Raw genomic sequence first — 15,211 nt, forward strand, 5'->3', positions numbered from 1 at the left:
AAGTAAATAAAGTTTATACAATTAAATTGCTGTAATTTGAAAAACTAATCAAAATAGATTTCGAATAACATAGTTAACTAATGTCTCCTCCAAAACCAATAAATCAATCTATTACAAATAAAATAATAACTAATCCTAACATATTTGGGTTCAAAGTCCAATGTCGGCAAATTCTTCCTCCACCTCCATACCTTCTCCCTGAACTTCCATATTAATTGTGAAAAAATTAGCTTTAATTTTTAAATTTTTTTAAATAACCCTAAACAAATCATAACCTTATATTTTTAGATAACCTTAGAGGACCTACTCCCCAACCTAGAGTAGCTAGATGGGAAAGCAAAATTAAACTTTTTGCACTCCGGCATCTACACATACCTCCATTCTAGCCACATACCTCCCTTCCAGCAGCAACACTCTCATTTTTCTTCAATCAGAGCGTTTGAGATTACAGTTTCATCATTTGAGCGTGTGTGAGAGAGTTGACAAAAAGATTCGTTGTATTCGACGTTCGCCAGTATGAAGATAATTCTTGTTTTAGTTTTATACTCCATTTTTGCACCTCACTAGTTTTTTTCTGGGTTGTTTAATATGAATTTAAACATTAATGTTTGTTTTGTCAGTATAACTGCATTTTTACACCTAGCAATGATATAATTTTCAATATTATACAACAAAAATGGATGCATGTGAATCAAAACCAAGTAGGGACAAGGAGGGCGTGCATTTGGGAGTGGTCAGATCAAAATTAATTTAAGTAACATTATCAATTAAGTAAAAGTTAAAATTCAATACACGTTAATGTTAGTTATCACGGAAGAAAGTATTAACATTATGAGATATCTCAAAAATAAATAACATCATCATAATTAAATATGTGTATTATTTGGTCCAAAATTTTGTTCATAAATAATATAAAATTATACCAAAAAAAAATAAGAGGAGGATAGATTTTTTCCCTGTTCTCAATGGAGGTAGGAAGGAGTATCAAACTTTTATTCCCACATTGATAAAGATGTCTTAATGGATAAGAATATGTTATCTTAAAAGGGTATGGTTGAAATTTAAAAAAAAAAATATGGATGTACAGAGATAATATATGGAGGTGCAGAGAGAATTTACCAAGAAGTTTTGGTTAAAAAAAAAATGTGCACATCTTTGCTTGATTCAGCCAGATGTATAAAAGTTTCATACAAAAGTGTTTGTTTTGTATCTAACCTGAAAATGTAAATCACATAAAAAGAAAAGGTTCAGAAAACTCAATTAAAAAAAAGAGCATTAAATTGGAACTATCTCGTGTTACATAAATTAATTTTCTTAACAAATAACTATAATTAATCATGATAAACTTTTGTTTTGTAGAATATTCCATACTTGTTGTACTCATCAATAACAATCAACTGATTCAAATGCATATTCACAAAAATTAAAAATAAAAATAGGAAAATAGAAAACATGTACTTGATTGGGAAAAAAATAATACATGTGCGAGGACTTACCTTTGTTAATGCGGATTAAAAAAATTAAGTCTTGTTGAATCAAGATATCAAGAACTAATGAATTTTTTTAACATTTAATTCTCTATCCATAGCCTAGATCCTATACACGACAACATAACAATTTTAAATATATATTTCGATGACGGTCTCAAATGGAAAAAGACATATCTATAAATTGTTTATAAGAATTGTTTTCAAATTAAAATAATGTTTTATTCATAAATAAATAAGAAAATAGTTTAATGAACTTCATTAAAATTTCCTAATGCTGAGAGATCGAAAGTATAAATATAACACTTCATGTTTCGGATGTTAAAAATAACCATAAGAATATAATTGTTGTATTATTCTTGTGGTTGTTTAAAAGGGTGAGCATCATACAATACAACTTGCTAATTAGGTTTATTGATATTTTAAAGTGATCTTCATTATATATGTGCACATTTTCTTTCAAAATTTCTTCTCATAACAAATATTTGAGTCAATAGGTCAATATAAAATTCATGGTCTAACATGATATCAACCATCATAATGTTTTAACATAGGATAATAATTTATATTAGACAAGTAATTAAGTGATTAAGCATTAATTAAGTATTAAGGAAATTTTGAGCATGATCAAGGCTATTACAAGTAAAAATTCATTAAAATATTATAAATAGGTGAAGATTTTGAGTATGAATTATTCGTTCATTACTTCACCTTGTCTTAACTTATTTGAGCAATAAAATATTTTTACTAATACATTCACACGATAAGAGTGAGAGAGAAGAGAGAGAGAGAGAGAGAACATCTTGAGACAATAAAAGAAAAAATTATAATAGGATAGAAGATGTTAGTCTTATAAAATCATATTGGTCATTATAAGAACATTTGACAACCACGATTGGTCGAGTTAAACTTTCTTAGACCATATGGTGTCGTTAAGGAACATGACAAAACAATGAGTATCAACAATCATATGAAGTGCAAAAGAATAATGTACACAAGACAACATTGCTTATTGAACTAGAAAAATAACTAACTCACCTAAAGAAGTGAAACATAAAATAAATGGTTGATTTAAGGCTTGAAAATTCCTAAATATAAAGTAGGTTAGACTTGATATTACCTCTCACGAGCCTAGCCTGGTGCAACAAAAGGAAGAACGAGAAGCACCAAGTTGTTAACGATTGATGCAACACCTTTTGCCTTCGAAATGTTAAAAGGAGCAAAGGTCAATAGTAGCCAAAAACTTGTATTACAATAACACACATTCGCTCGTACATCTTTAACCATAAAAGGGTTCTTTTCACACTTTCATGGATGAATTCATGGAGAGTGTCCTCCCATCAAGCTAGGAAAGTCTCACCATTGATGATGTCATCACCCAAATTAGCCTATAAAACATAAATGTTGTCATCTTCTATTGGGTCTTTCCCACATCACACAAAGGGGAAACAATGAGTTTGTTCACATACTTTTGTAGATTTTTGGACATGTGGGTAATAATATTTGACATGTATTTCGCAACTAGTCAATTGTATTATTAAACTTCACCATACTAGTAAACATCTGAAAAAAAAAAGAATTTTTATGAATGTCATAAAATGATTTAGTAAAATAACTATGAAATTAAGAAAATTGAAATGAGATATAGCTTTATATGAAATAGTAATAACACTTAAACATAAACCATTTGTAGACATTTTGTACAATAAAAAATAATGTTTGACCTAGAAGAACTAATGCACAAAGTCACTAAGTTCATGCGACTTTAAAAAATTAAAAATTTCATCACACAAATTTCAAGTTAAAACTGCTTTTTTTGAGAGAAAAAAATACAATAAATAACACAACAAATAACCACAACCCGTATCCAAGTTTCAGGAATCTTATGATCCACATTATAGACAAAATAAAAAAATAAAAAAAAGTTAATTAATATCAATATACAACTACTCTTAATATTGTTAATGTCATTAAGACTTAAAAAATCAATAAAAATGAACCAAAAATAATATCGAAGTGAAAAAAAAGTCCAACTAAAAATCGAGTTAATCTATAAACTATAGAAAATGAATATAAGGAGGTAATGGGATGGGTTTATCACTTGCAAAATGTTGTTCGTTGTTGTATCATTAGCGTACCCTCAATTAAAATAAAAAATAAAAAAATGAAAGAGGAGTCGATTTTGGTGAAGCAGAAGGGGATGAGTGTTGCGAACGGCAAAAGCCTTTTTTCATTCACCGCTCTGTTCCTCCCTTCTCACGTGCGTCATTCTATTACCCCCACTCTCTACTATCTCTCACAACCATTACTTTTATTCATTTTTTTATATTATTTTTATTAGTATACAATACCACTTCTCTAAGCAACAACTTTTTCCTTATATATTCTTATTTCCTTTTCAATTAAATTCATCTTTCATTCAAAACATTACTACATGTTATCTCTTTCACACCTAACTACCCTTTTATTCATTTCTTTTATATTATTATTAATCATTCTCATTTTTAACTATTTCAATTATTCTATCAAATTTTTAATTTTTACATATTTATCAATTTTTAAATTTAAATTACGCATGGAGAATTGTATTGATAATTAAGCGGTAAAAGTGATATTGAACCCATTATCTTTTAGTCTTATCCCTAATTTTAATACTTTCAAAAATTAGAAATAAACGATAATTTAAGTATATTTATCTTTGAAGTTAAAAATAAGTATCTAATAGTGATAGTATATATAAAAAGATATTTATGATGTAAAATATAAAAGAGTAAAACCTTAGTTTAATATAATTGTAAATGATTGTCTAATCTGAGTATTGAATAGTAAACAATAAAATAAAGTAAGAAAGACAGAGAAGAGAAGAGGGTTGAGAAGACGACAAAACTGAGAAACCCAGTTGTCAGAAATATCTGCAACACACAGGAGCAACGTTGTTCGATTATTACCGGAAATAGCCGGTCTTTCTCGAGCCCCAAGGTGTATCATGAGCACCTTCCCTTTGGAGTTTCGAGAGAGAGAAAGGGAACGAAACTGAAGAATCCACAGTTACTTGTTAAAAACAGTGCAAAGAAAGAGAAAGAGAAAGAGAAAGAGAAAGAGGTAGAAGCTGTGTTTGCTTGTGAGTGAGTGTGTGAGTTTGTGTGCAGTGGTTTCAGATGCGTGTAGAGACCAAACCCCATACCACACCCCAATTTCTCAAATCACTTCACTTCACGTATCTCTGTCACAAACTGCGCCACTTTCTCTGCTGCATAAGATCATGATAATTATTATATCCTTTCCTTTCACAGTCACCATCACTTCCACTATTCTTCTCTGCAACTTCCGTCACCTCTTCTGCTCCACTCTCTTTCCCTCTTCTCCTTCTTCATCAACTGCAACAACATCACCAACTACACCAACCCCTCTCCTTTTAACTTTCTTTTCTTACCTATGGCTGAGGGTTTTGAGCATTACCATGTCCCACAACAAAGTAGGAGGGACAAGTTAAGAGTTTTCGCTCAGAACCAACCTTCTTTCGTTGAATCTTCCTCTATCCTTCATCCCACTTGTCCACCTTTAACCTCTCTCTACGATCCTTCTCTTATTCCCTCTGATTTGTTAGCTTGTGCCACCCAACAAGGTGCCGCTGCTAAGGGAGAAGGTTCCAATTTGATGATGGGGTTTGTGGAAGGGGGGGTTGTCAATGGTGATGCAATTCATGTTATCAACAGTAATAGCAACCACCACAACAACAACCCTTTTCTCTATCAGATTCAGAACCTTAGGGAATTTGGTGATGGCTACAATGATGCGAGTGAAATGATGGTGTTCAAGCCTGAGCCTTTGTCTTTGTCTTTGTCTTCCCAGACTAACAACACTCATCACCCTTTGGAACTGAATCTTCAGCGATTTGGGGCTGTTATTCCAGGTTTGGTTGGAAGGAACAGTGAGGTTTCGAGGAATTCGGTTCCACTTGGACCCTTTACGGGGTATGCTTCGATATTGAAGGGATCGAGGTTCCTGAAACCTGCACAGCAATTATTGGAAGAGTTGTGTGATGGCGGGGTTCGTGGAATTTACGCTACCGAGAAGTCTCTTGCTCCTGATGCATCGTTGATGGAACCTCCTCATGAGGGTTTGAGTGCTAGTGGAGTTGTTGGTGGGGATGATCCACTTGGGGAATACGAGAATGAGAGTAGGAAGAAGAAGTGTAGATTATTAACCATGCTTGACGAGGTATGCTTTTTATTTTTATTTTTAATGATCTGAGTTATGGCTAATTGAAATTTTCTTGAAATGAGGTTTCAAGTTTGATGTTATTCTATCAATTTTTTGGTTTTTGTGTTCGTGTTTCCTTCTGATAAGTGTCAGTGTGTTACTGTTTTAGAAAAACTGAGTGAAAATTGGATTCTTGATTAAAGTTGCCAGGGTTTTCTTTCCTTAAAAAGTTAAGTCCTAAGTTATCATAAATGTATACTTAATGATAACATTAAGGGTTTGATATCTGTACCAGCACTCGATCTTGTGGATTGCATGAAGGAATCGTGAGTTTGTGGTGTGATGTTTTTGTAATTTGTATGTGGCCGAGCTTTTATTTATGATCTATTTGCTTAAAGATGCTTGTTTTTCGTGGTATAGATGGCCTCGGTGAACTTGGTTATCTTTTTGGAAAAGTTATTGGCAGGGAATATATGCACGAAGATTGGGAGTGTAAAGGGCCTGACATCTATAGAAAGATTTTCTAGCTACTAACTATGCCATCCAGATTGGGTTGAGTAATTAATGTGCATAAAGTGATTGAAGGAATCCATTGGAAAAGATTTATACTCCGTAAAAATGTGTTTTTTGATATGATCATGTCTAAAGATTAAAGAAACTTACGTATGACAAGGGTTTTTATTTTAACCTTTATCTAAGTTGGCTTTAGATTAAAGTAACTCTGATTGTTGTGACTGCCATTTTAGTCTGACAATATTAGATTCTGGATCTATAATAGTTGCATGTAATGTCATGATAATGCTTCACTTTATTATATTGACAATTTTCACTAGTTGCAAATTGATTCTACGAAATGAAATTGGTTTTTTCACATGAACTTCGAACTATTAATTAATTTCTGACAGGCCATATTGCAGGTATATAAAATGATTATATAGGCGATACATTGTACTCTTTAATTATCAAAAGATTAGGAGGCAAATCTTTTATCCTTTTGATAGTGAATATTAAATATGAATTAACTTTTGGAAGTTTGATGAAGTTATAATGCAATATTATTTTAATACCATGCTATGCTACAAATGTACCTCTTATAACCAATCATAATACCTGTAGGCATATGCGTACTATGCTCTCGCATAGTGGGCTTATATTGTCAAGTGTAGGGTATCAACGTACACATGCATTGTGTCCCGATCAGTTGCTTCTAAGAATAAATATGGCCTTGAAAAGTGAAAAAGTTGATGAATAATATAATGGTATATATCTACATGTGGCATTAGAGCATGTGACTTGTCACGTTAATTAATTGTAAGATTGGTAGTGTTGTACCATTTGGTAGTTGTCATGTTGGTGTATGCTTTATGGTTTTGCTTTGGTGGGAACCTATTCTCGCTTAAGCAGTCATTTATGCTAGGTCAATTTTTTTAGGGTGGAAATATAGGGCATGAACATGTTTTGTATCATTTAAATAGATAGCTATTTATTGGAACTTGGTTTAGAAATTATAAATATCATGCAGAATTTGAAATCCAATGGTAAACCTTTGGGAACATGGGAAGTGGAGATGGAATATCAATGGTGGAACATAGCCAATACCTAACCCACTAGGGTTGGCCTGAAGGGTTGGATAGTTTGTATGGCTCTTAGGTTCAAATCCATTACTGTCTTTGTACACAACAGAAAGAAAGAAAGGAAAAAAAAACTCAATACTTATTTGGCCGTGTCAGCTCCTCAATGACAGTGTGTATAAACCATACCAGTGTTCTAATGTGCATAAAAAAAATTATTTGTTTTCATTTTTTGTTGGTAGAAAAGAGTCATAAAAACATTATTGAAAGCTGAATGGAATAAGAGTGTTCACTTGTTCAAATACTGTATTTTTTTTATAAGCTAGACAATACTGCTTCGTCCCTACAACGCCACAGTTCCTGGACTGGACAGGGATTGGTTCCTTGCTTTACTCACATAACTGTGGGTCCTGGTCCTTCTGTAATGATTGAATTGTTGTGTAATGTGATGTCAATCAAAGTAAAGTGTATAACTAATGACTCTAAATATTAATACAACTTCAATTTCACTGTAAACTAATACTATTATAATTAGATTAAACTATGCATTATATGGTGGAAAAATAAAGCTATATCGAGTCTTTTTTGTTTTCTTTAGTTGTTTTATTAGACAGTTATTGATATTCACTTTACTGATTTCCGTTTAGTAATTATCATGTCAGTTGCTTCTTCCAAATTGATCTTGCTAATTAAACTCTAGTTGTCAGTTTTTTCTTTCTTTCTTGTCACATGATATTTTGAATTGTAGCTTCTATGATTCCTATTTATTTATTAGATGTGATATACATACGAGAATTTATACAACATTTTTGTGTGTCTCTATTACATCATTTATTTCAATTCAAACTTTTCCCACTTCTCTTTTTCTCTCTTCGTTGTAAAATTTGTTGCACTAGTATCATTTCTCTTGTTCATGATGTTAATTTGTGCATGGTCGGAATTTCTTACAATTAAATTATTAATGCTCCAAGCACTATCAGCAAATCTGAATTTTTAATTTTTACTAGCAACAAACTCTACAAAATTAAATTTACTGGACAGAAGATGGAAGTTCTTCCTATCTCACTGTCGTACAAAATCTTGGACATCAACTCATTCATCACTATGGCTTTGAACTTCCAATTTATTACATCCAAGGGCTAGAATGTGAGGTTCTGTGTAGAAAGTTGTTTAATTTGCTTGTTATTTGTATTTTCTTTAATTTTGTTTGTCTTGACCCTTGTAGCATGTTTACTAAATCTACTAGGATGCTATAATGATTAATGATTTCCTTTGTGTTGTGTGGAGTGTAACGTGTGACAATCAATCAAGTACTATGTACTAATGTAGATTGGTTTTGCTAAAAGTTAATGCAATTCTTGTTTTTTATATTTCATTTGATGGTGCATTCCACTGCTTTATTCATCCCTTACTTTTAGGATCGATAATGTGAAATCTGAATGTGTAGAGCCCAAATAAATGTGAAAAGTTGTAAAAGTCCATGAATAATTTCAAAGCTCCTTTTGTTTCCTTAAGCACTTGCTTGAATTGGGATATTATGATCTAGTGTCACCTCGAACTTAACATTTTCCTTGTGAATCACCAACAGGTTTACAGGAGGTACAGGCATTATTATCAACAGATGCATGCAGTGATAACTTCATTTGAGTATGTTTCTGGTCTTGGTAATGCAGCCCCATTTGCAAGTTTGGCTATAAATGCAATGTCCAAACATTTTAAAGGCTTGAAGAGTGCTATCACTGACCAGCTTCAGTTCATCAACAAGGCTCCTTTTCAGATTAGTAACAGAAAGGATGAATCTCCAAGGTTGCACAGCAGTGATAGGGGCACTTACAGCCAAAGGCCAGGGTTTCTTGAGCACCAACAACCAGTTTGGCGACCTCAAAGAGGACTTCCTGAGCGTGCTGTCAGTGTTCTCAGGGCCTGGTTGTTTGAACACTTTCTTCATCCGTAAGTGCTATTTAAACTTTATTAAAACGAATCAAGTAATGCCTCGTGTTAGATATGTATACTTCAAGGACATGTTTTTTCACTGTTTCCTTATCACCTAAACAATTAATACATGTATGATGTATGGACCCCGAGACCCTTACCCTTCTACGAGACTAATGTGTTTAGAATATTAATCAAACATTGTTCTCTTGATACAGTTATCCTACTGATACCGACAAGATAATGTTGGCTAAACAAACTGGTCTATCTCGCAACCAGGTGAAGATTCAAGATAAATTATTATTCATCTTATGAATATTTTCATATCAGGTTGATGGATTCTATATTTGTTTACTGACATTATCTCTTCAACAGGTGTCTAATTGGTTTATTAATGCAAGAGTAAGGCTTTGGAAACCAATGGTGGAAGAGATACATATGCTAGAATCACAGCAAGCTCAGAAAAGGCCACAGAGGGAAGAACAAAATAGGAGAAACTTAAGTGTTGATCATTTACCTTCAGACAACTCTCTTGTTACTGAGAATCCATCATCCTCCATGGAGAAGTTTCAGGATACCCTTTATAAACAACACAGAAATGAAATTGCTAATATGCAAGTGAGGGGTCAGGAACAGCTGAATCAAACTAACACGAGAAATCAGCAAGTGGGTGTTGGAGTGAGCATGGGGAGTGGTGGTGGTGGGGCAAGTAGTAATAATGGTGTGTCTCTCACACTTGGTCTTCATCAAAATCATGGTATTGGGTTGTCTGAGCCCTTTGGCATGAGTGCAGCTCAACGTTTTGGTGTTACCCTTCAGCCTGAGGGCTATGTTATAAGTGGTTTTGAATCACAAAATCGACATTTTGGAAGAGATGTTATTGGAGGAGGGCAACTGTTGCATGATTTTGTAGGCTGAAGATGTCTTCAATCTACTACCTTGCTTAGACTTGGTTTAATTTGGTTTATATTATATAACTAACCATGTTTCTGTTGCTGTAATCAACCATCAGAAATTAGGAAGGAAAAGGAAAGTGATTGAAAAATTGGGCTTCTATGGTGCTACAGAGTTTGGCATGAACTGGTCTTTGTATTAAGGCCACAACAAGTACAAGACTGTAAAGTCATTGTAAATTCATTTTAGGGGGAAATATTATGTCAGGCCTTTCTATCGATTCACCCTAGTGTTGGCATTGTTGGCAGCACAAGGTTAAACATTGTTTTCCTTTTTGTATTAACCAAACCGGGTAAACGGATTTCAATGTCATAGTTGAATCTTGTAGAACATTGCAAATTTTTTGCTATTATATCTATACCTCCACTATCTGAAGTCAACAAAACTATATATAAAAATTATTTATCTTTAATGTTTTGTTTGGATTGATTTAATGGAGTGGAAAATATTGATTTGAGAGAATAATGAATGAAAAATATGACCTTCGGATTAAGGTAAGTAAAGTAGAAAGGAATGAAAAATTTATTAAAATTTCTGAATAGTGTGATGGGTTAAATTGAAATTTTAACTTTTTTAGTTATTAAAATGTAAGGTTATAAATTTATTTATGTGTTTAAAATAATTGAAATGAAATGTAATTTATTTATTTGTGTATTTAAGTTATTCATAGTTAAAATATTTTTTTATTTGTTTAAGAATTAGTTTTGAAAAAATGACTTAAGTAAAATTGTCGGAAGATAGAAATTTTTTCTTTTAATTAATTTTTTAATATTGTAATTAAAAAAGATGTATGAAAATTTTAAAAATATAAATATTTTAATAAGTTAAAGCGAAGCTTAATTCATATGGTGTTGTGAAATGTTGTAAGAGTACTTTTAAAGGCATATATGAATAAAAAATGATATCAAAATAATATTTTGAAAATAATAACAATTAGTTAGATATTTATCATTTAAAAGATTTGTAAAAGTTATGAAATTCATGTTGTAATTTGTCAATTCTTTCATAATTTCTCGTAATACATGTGTTGATATTAAGGTTTATGGTCCTTATAGTTTTGTACAACTTTTTGAAAGTCATTCAAATTAAAATATGAGAAAATTGTTTTTTAAAGAATCATGTTCTTCTTGATTTATACGTATGCTACTTGATTTCTTTGATGTTTATTTCATATGATATTTAATTTTGGAGGAGAAACATGAATTTCAAGCAAAGTTAAGGTAGTTGTCTAGAATCAAATATGTAGATAGGAGGACAAATCCTCTTAAGAGTGAGGAGATAATGAAAATTCTCCAACTACAACCACCCACAAAATAAGAGGATGAAAATTTAGAATTTGTCTAAATATTTACTAGCACATATGAACCTAATTAGACTTTTTATTTATCTTTGTAGGTCCATTAAGATGACAACTTGAGGATGAGAAAAATGAATAAAACATATACAAGAAGACCTACAAGTCATTTTAATATCAACTAGAGCATTGATAAGAAGAACACAAGAAGACTGAGTTTCAACTTACTTTAGAGAAGAAAAATTAACATCTTATTTGGGTCATACTTTAGTTCTTTAATTGTAGAAAGTAGTTTAGTATTTCATAGGTCATGTATTGGGCCTAATAGCATAGAATAATTGGGTCTTGTATTTTTAGCCAAGTAGAATAAGATTTTGGGCCTTGTATTTGGGCTAGGGTAAAATGGGGTTAGAATATGATGTCATAAACCATCTAAGACTACATTTTGACTTATTTAACTTCAATGTAAATCCTAGATGTCCAAGAGGAGTACGCATAAAAGGATGACGAAATTAACATGTGTTACACATGGGAAAAGATATCGAGAATGTGATTAGCCACAAGAGCTACCTGGAAGCTAGTTACGGTTGTGCAAAGAATATGAAGGAAACTGGTACCCTATTAGTGAAGACACTTCATCAATTTATACTAATGAATAGATACTTAAACATGTATTCATTTGCATATATAAGTGATTACATATGCCAATGTTAAAAGAAGTGTTGGGGGTTGAGTATAGTTCCTTAAGCATATAGAATATTTCGGTTATAAAAGAAATACAAATTATTTGATATTGTCAATATATGAAAAATTGTTAGATAAAATAAATAAAATTAAATATTTATAATTATAAAAAATTAATTCTCATTAATTTGTTAATTTATTATTATTATTATTATTTATGATTTATTATTATTATTATTATTATTATTATTTTAAAGGGTGATTTATTAATTTGTTTATTTTCTTTTGGTAATGTGGTTTTTTTTTTCCTATTGGACCATGTGTCGTGCTTATTTTAGGATCATTATGTAATTGCTTGTTAGTTCTCAACAACATATCACTCTCGACTATTACTTGCCAATGTACAAAATTGTTGTCCGATTATTAAATTGTAAGACTCTGTTTAGATTAGGGAGGGGATGTGTGAGGATTTGAGGGAGTGGATGTGTGAGGAAAGTGTGAAGAAAGTGAGGGTGTTTGGATTGGGGTATGTTAGGGTGGATGTGTGAGGAGGTGGATGTGTGAGGAAAGTTTATGGGAGTTTGTGAGTGATGTGATGGTTATGAGGAAATTTTAATTTTTTTTAAAGGTGTGAAATATTACTTTACATATTAACCCTTGCTTATTAAAAAAATTAATAATAAAATGAGTTGTTTTTGTTTAAAAATGAAAAACTTTCACACATTTCGTAGATTTAAAAATTATAATTAAAAAAATATATGTTAAATATAAATATGTATAATATAAAAACTATAATTAGAAAAAAAATATGTATTCAACAAATTAAATAAAAACAGAACTTCAAGTAATAAAATTGAAAAATAAATCAAATCTTATATAAATAAAAATATATTATTTTTTAATATTAAAAACCCTTTAGAAATGAAAAATAAAAAATACCACAACAACCAAAATATAACGTAATTAACAATATAAAAACATTTCATAAAAAATTATAATAAAATAAATTATAGCTCATAAACATAATAAATATATATAGAAATATATTAATATAAACATAACAAAAATAAAAAGTAAAAATAGAATTTCAAATAATTTCTTTAAATATTAAACATATACTCTAAAATTAAAAAATAAATCACATCTTATATAAATAAAAAATTACTATTTTTTAATATTAAAAAACCTCACAATAAAGCAATCTAAAAAATACAATAGTAACAAAAATATAACTTAATTCATCATAGAGAAGGATTCCATAAAAAATTATAATAAAATATAAGGATAAAAACGTATTAGTAGTATAATCCGATATAGTTCAATAATTAATTATTATTATTTTGTTTTATTAAATATTTGTGTTAGTTAAATTTATTTAATAACTAATATTTATAATAAAGTGTAGTTTATATCAATAAATTATGTAAAAATACGTGAAAATATATTAATTATATTTTCAGTTTCTAATGAATAAATGTTATCTCGAAGGCTCGGACAAAGGCCCAGCTGTTGGGGTGAAGCTGGGCGGCAGCGATATTGAGCTCGGTTAAGAGCTCCCTCTCAAATCGGGTAAGAGGGAACTTGAGTTTGACCTTCTTGAAGAAGGTGGTGTAGACGAAGCAGAAGGGCCCATCGGCGCTCACTTTATCATCGGCGCACACTGGCAGGGCGGCGGGGCAAGGCAGCACCATCATTCTCTCATCGTGCTCCTTGTGAAACGATTGGTGGACCTCGTCCCCATTGGTCAGTCGCAGAACCGCTCCCGCGGTGTTCACCGACGAGGTTTCCTTTAAGAGGGTTGGGTTAGCCCATGGGTATAAAGCCTTGAAGTCTGGCAGAGGGATGGGGGCTCCTCCAGCGTTTGGTGGAGTCGCCTGGGCCAGAGCGGTTTGGGAAGACGCAGGCCTCACAGCCTGCGAAGAGGGAGCACCACGAACTTGCATTGAGTCGTGTGCTTGTGAAGGAGGGTTTCGCGCTGATGGAGGGGGGTTCGGGGTGATCTTGGTGCGAGTCATGATGGCAGCTGCAAAGGAAGAAGAAAGGAAGAACAATCAGGAGGGTTACAAAGGCTGACTCGATCATAGAAGGAAAGTGAAAGACGAACGAATGTGAGTTCGTTGCGACGATCGACAAAGCCCTAAGTTACGCAGAAGGAGAAATGGAAAAACAGCCCACAGCGTATGCACCAGACAGTTACAGGATGATGCAAATCGGTGAAAATGCAAGGAAACCCACCAGATGAAGGAAAGTAGTTACCTTTCGATGATCAGGAGAGCGTTGAAGGGAGGTGGTGATCTGGAGCGTCGAGGAACGTCGAGAGTTTTCGCAGAAGGAAATAAGAGCGTATGCAAGTGTGAAGAAAGTGATGGAACAGTAGGAGCGTAAGGGGTTTAAGGGTTTTCGAAATAAGTTTGGAAGCGCTAACGGCAGATGAAGAGAGCCGTTGATGAAGCCACGTGTCGAACGATGCGCGAAGGGTTTGGTGGAGCGTCAGAGCAGGAGAAAGTACTATCGCTTGGAATTCCGCGTCCATGCCACGTAGACCGGTGTTAACGAAGGCTTTTTTAGTCTTTTCGCTAGACAAGTCTTCGCTTAAGACTGGGGGGCTTGTGTACCGCCGTGGTGGTCGGGTGCGATGACGTGGCACCCTGCTACAGTGTAGGCGTGTTGACAAGGCGCCAGGTTGGCAGATGGGAAGGAAGTCGGGAGGCGCGTGTGGTCGCCGATTGTTAAGTTGGCGTGTTCCGATTTCCAGCTTACCAGAATAGGCGATCGCCAGGTTGAAGATGAAGTCGCCAGATGTAGACTCAGGCGACCAGGCAATCGGAGATCGCCAGAATAAGCACATCGCCGAAAGACGAAGGAGAAGCAGATTATGAAGGCGGCCGGCGAGACCACAGGGAAGGTGTATGAAGGCCCTAACTCGCCAGTTTCAGTAGAGATCGCACTCCTAAGTTAGCTATGCACTGGGCAGTACCATGCATAGGTAACTTAGCCAAAATGAGAGTAGAAGCAGCGCCAAGTCAGGGAGCCTCCAGATGATGGCACGTGTACGGTTGGATACGAGCCACGTGTTCAAGTCTGTA

General features: G+C 33.1%; 1 protein-coding gene across 1 annotated transcript; it reads left to right on the plus strand.

The window, feature by feature from the left end:
• The first annotated feature begins 3,586 nt into the window (after nucleotides 1-3,586).
• On the plus strand, nucleotides 3,587-10,559 carry LOC137825850 (BEL1-like homeodomain protein 9). The gene is made up of 4 exons (XM_068631636.1): nucleotides 3,587-5,708; nucleotides 8,850-9,211; nucleotides 9,412-9,472; nucleotides 9,569-10,559. The coding sequence occupies exons 1-4, from the start codon at nucleotides 4,923-4,925 to the stop codon at nucleotides 10,109-10,111; spliced, it is 1,752 nt and encodes a 583-aa protein (XP_068487737.1). The 5' UTR covers nucleotides 3,587-4,922; the 3' UTR covers nucleotides 10,112-10,559.
• Nucleotides 10,560-15,211: the final 4,652 nt, after the last annotated feature.

Source organism: Phaseolus vulgaris, chromosome 8, assembly GCF_000499845.2.
Source record: "Phaseolus vulgaris cultivar G19833 chromosome 8, P. vulgaris v2.0, whole genome shotgun sequence".
NCBI lineage: Eukaryota > Viridiplantae > Streptophyta > Magnoliopsida > Fabales > Fabaceae > Phaseolus > Phaseolus vulgaris.

Coding starts and splice junctions, on each gene's coding strand:
- LOC137825850 (XM_068631636.1), top strand. CDS start 4,923: ATGGCTGAGGGTTTTGAGCATTACCATGTCCCACAACAAAGTAGGAGG. Junction 5,709..8,849: donor TATTAACCATGCTTGACGAG/GTATGCTTTTTA, acceptor AATCACCAACAG/GTTTACAGGAGGTACAGGCA. Junction 9,473..9,568: donor CTGGTCTATCTCGCAACCAG/GTGAAGATTCAA, acceptor TCTCTTCAACAG/GTGTCTAATTGGTTTATTAA.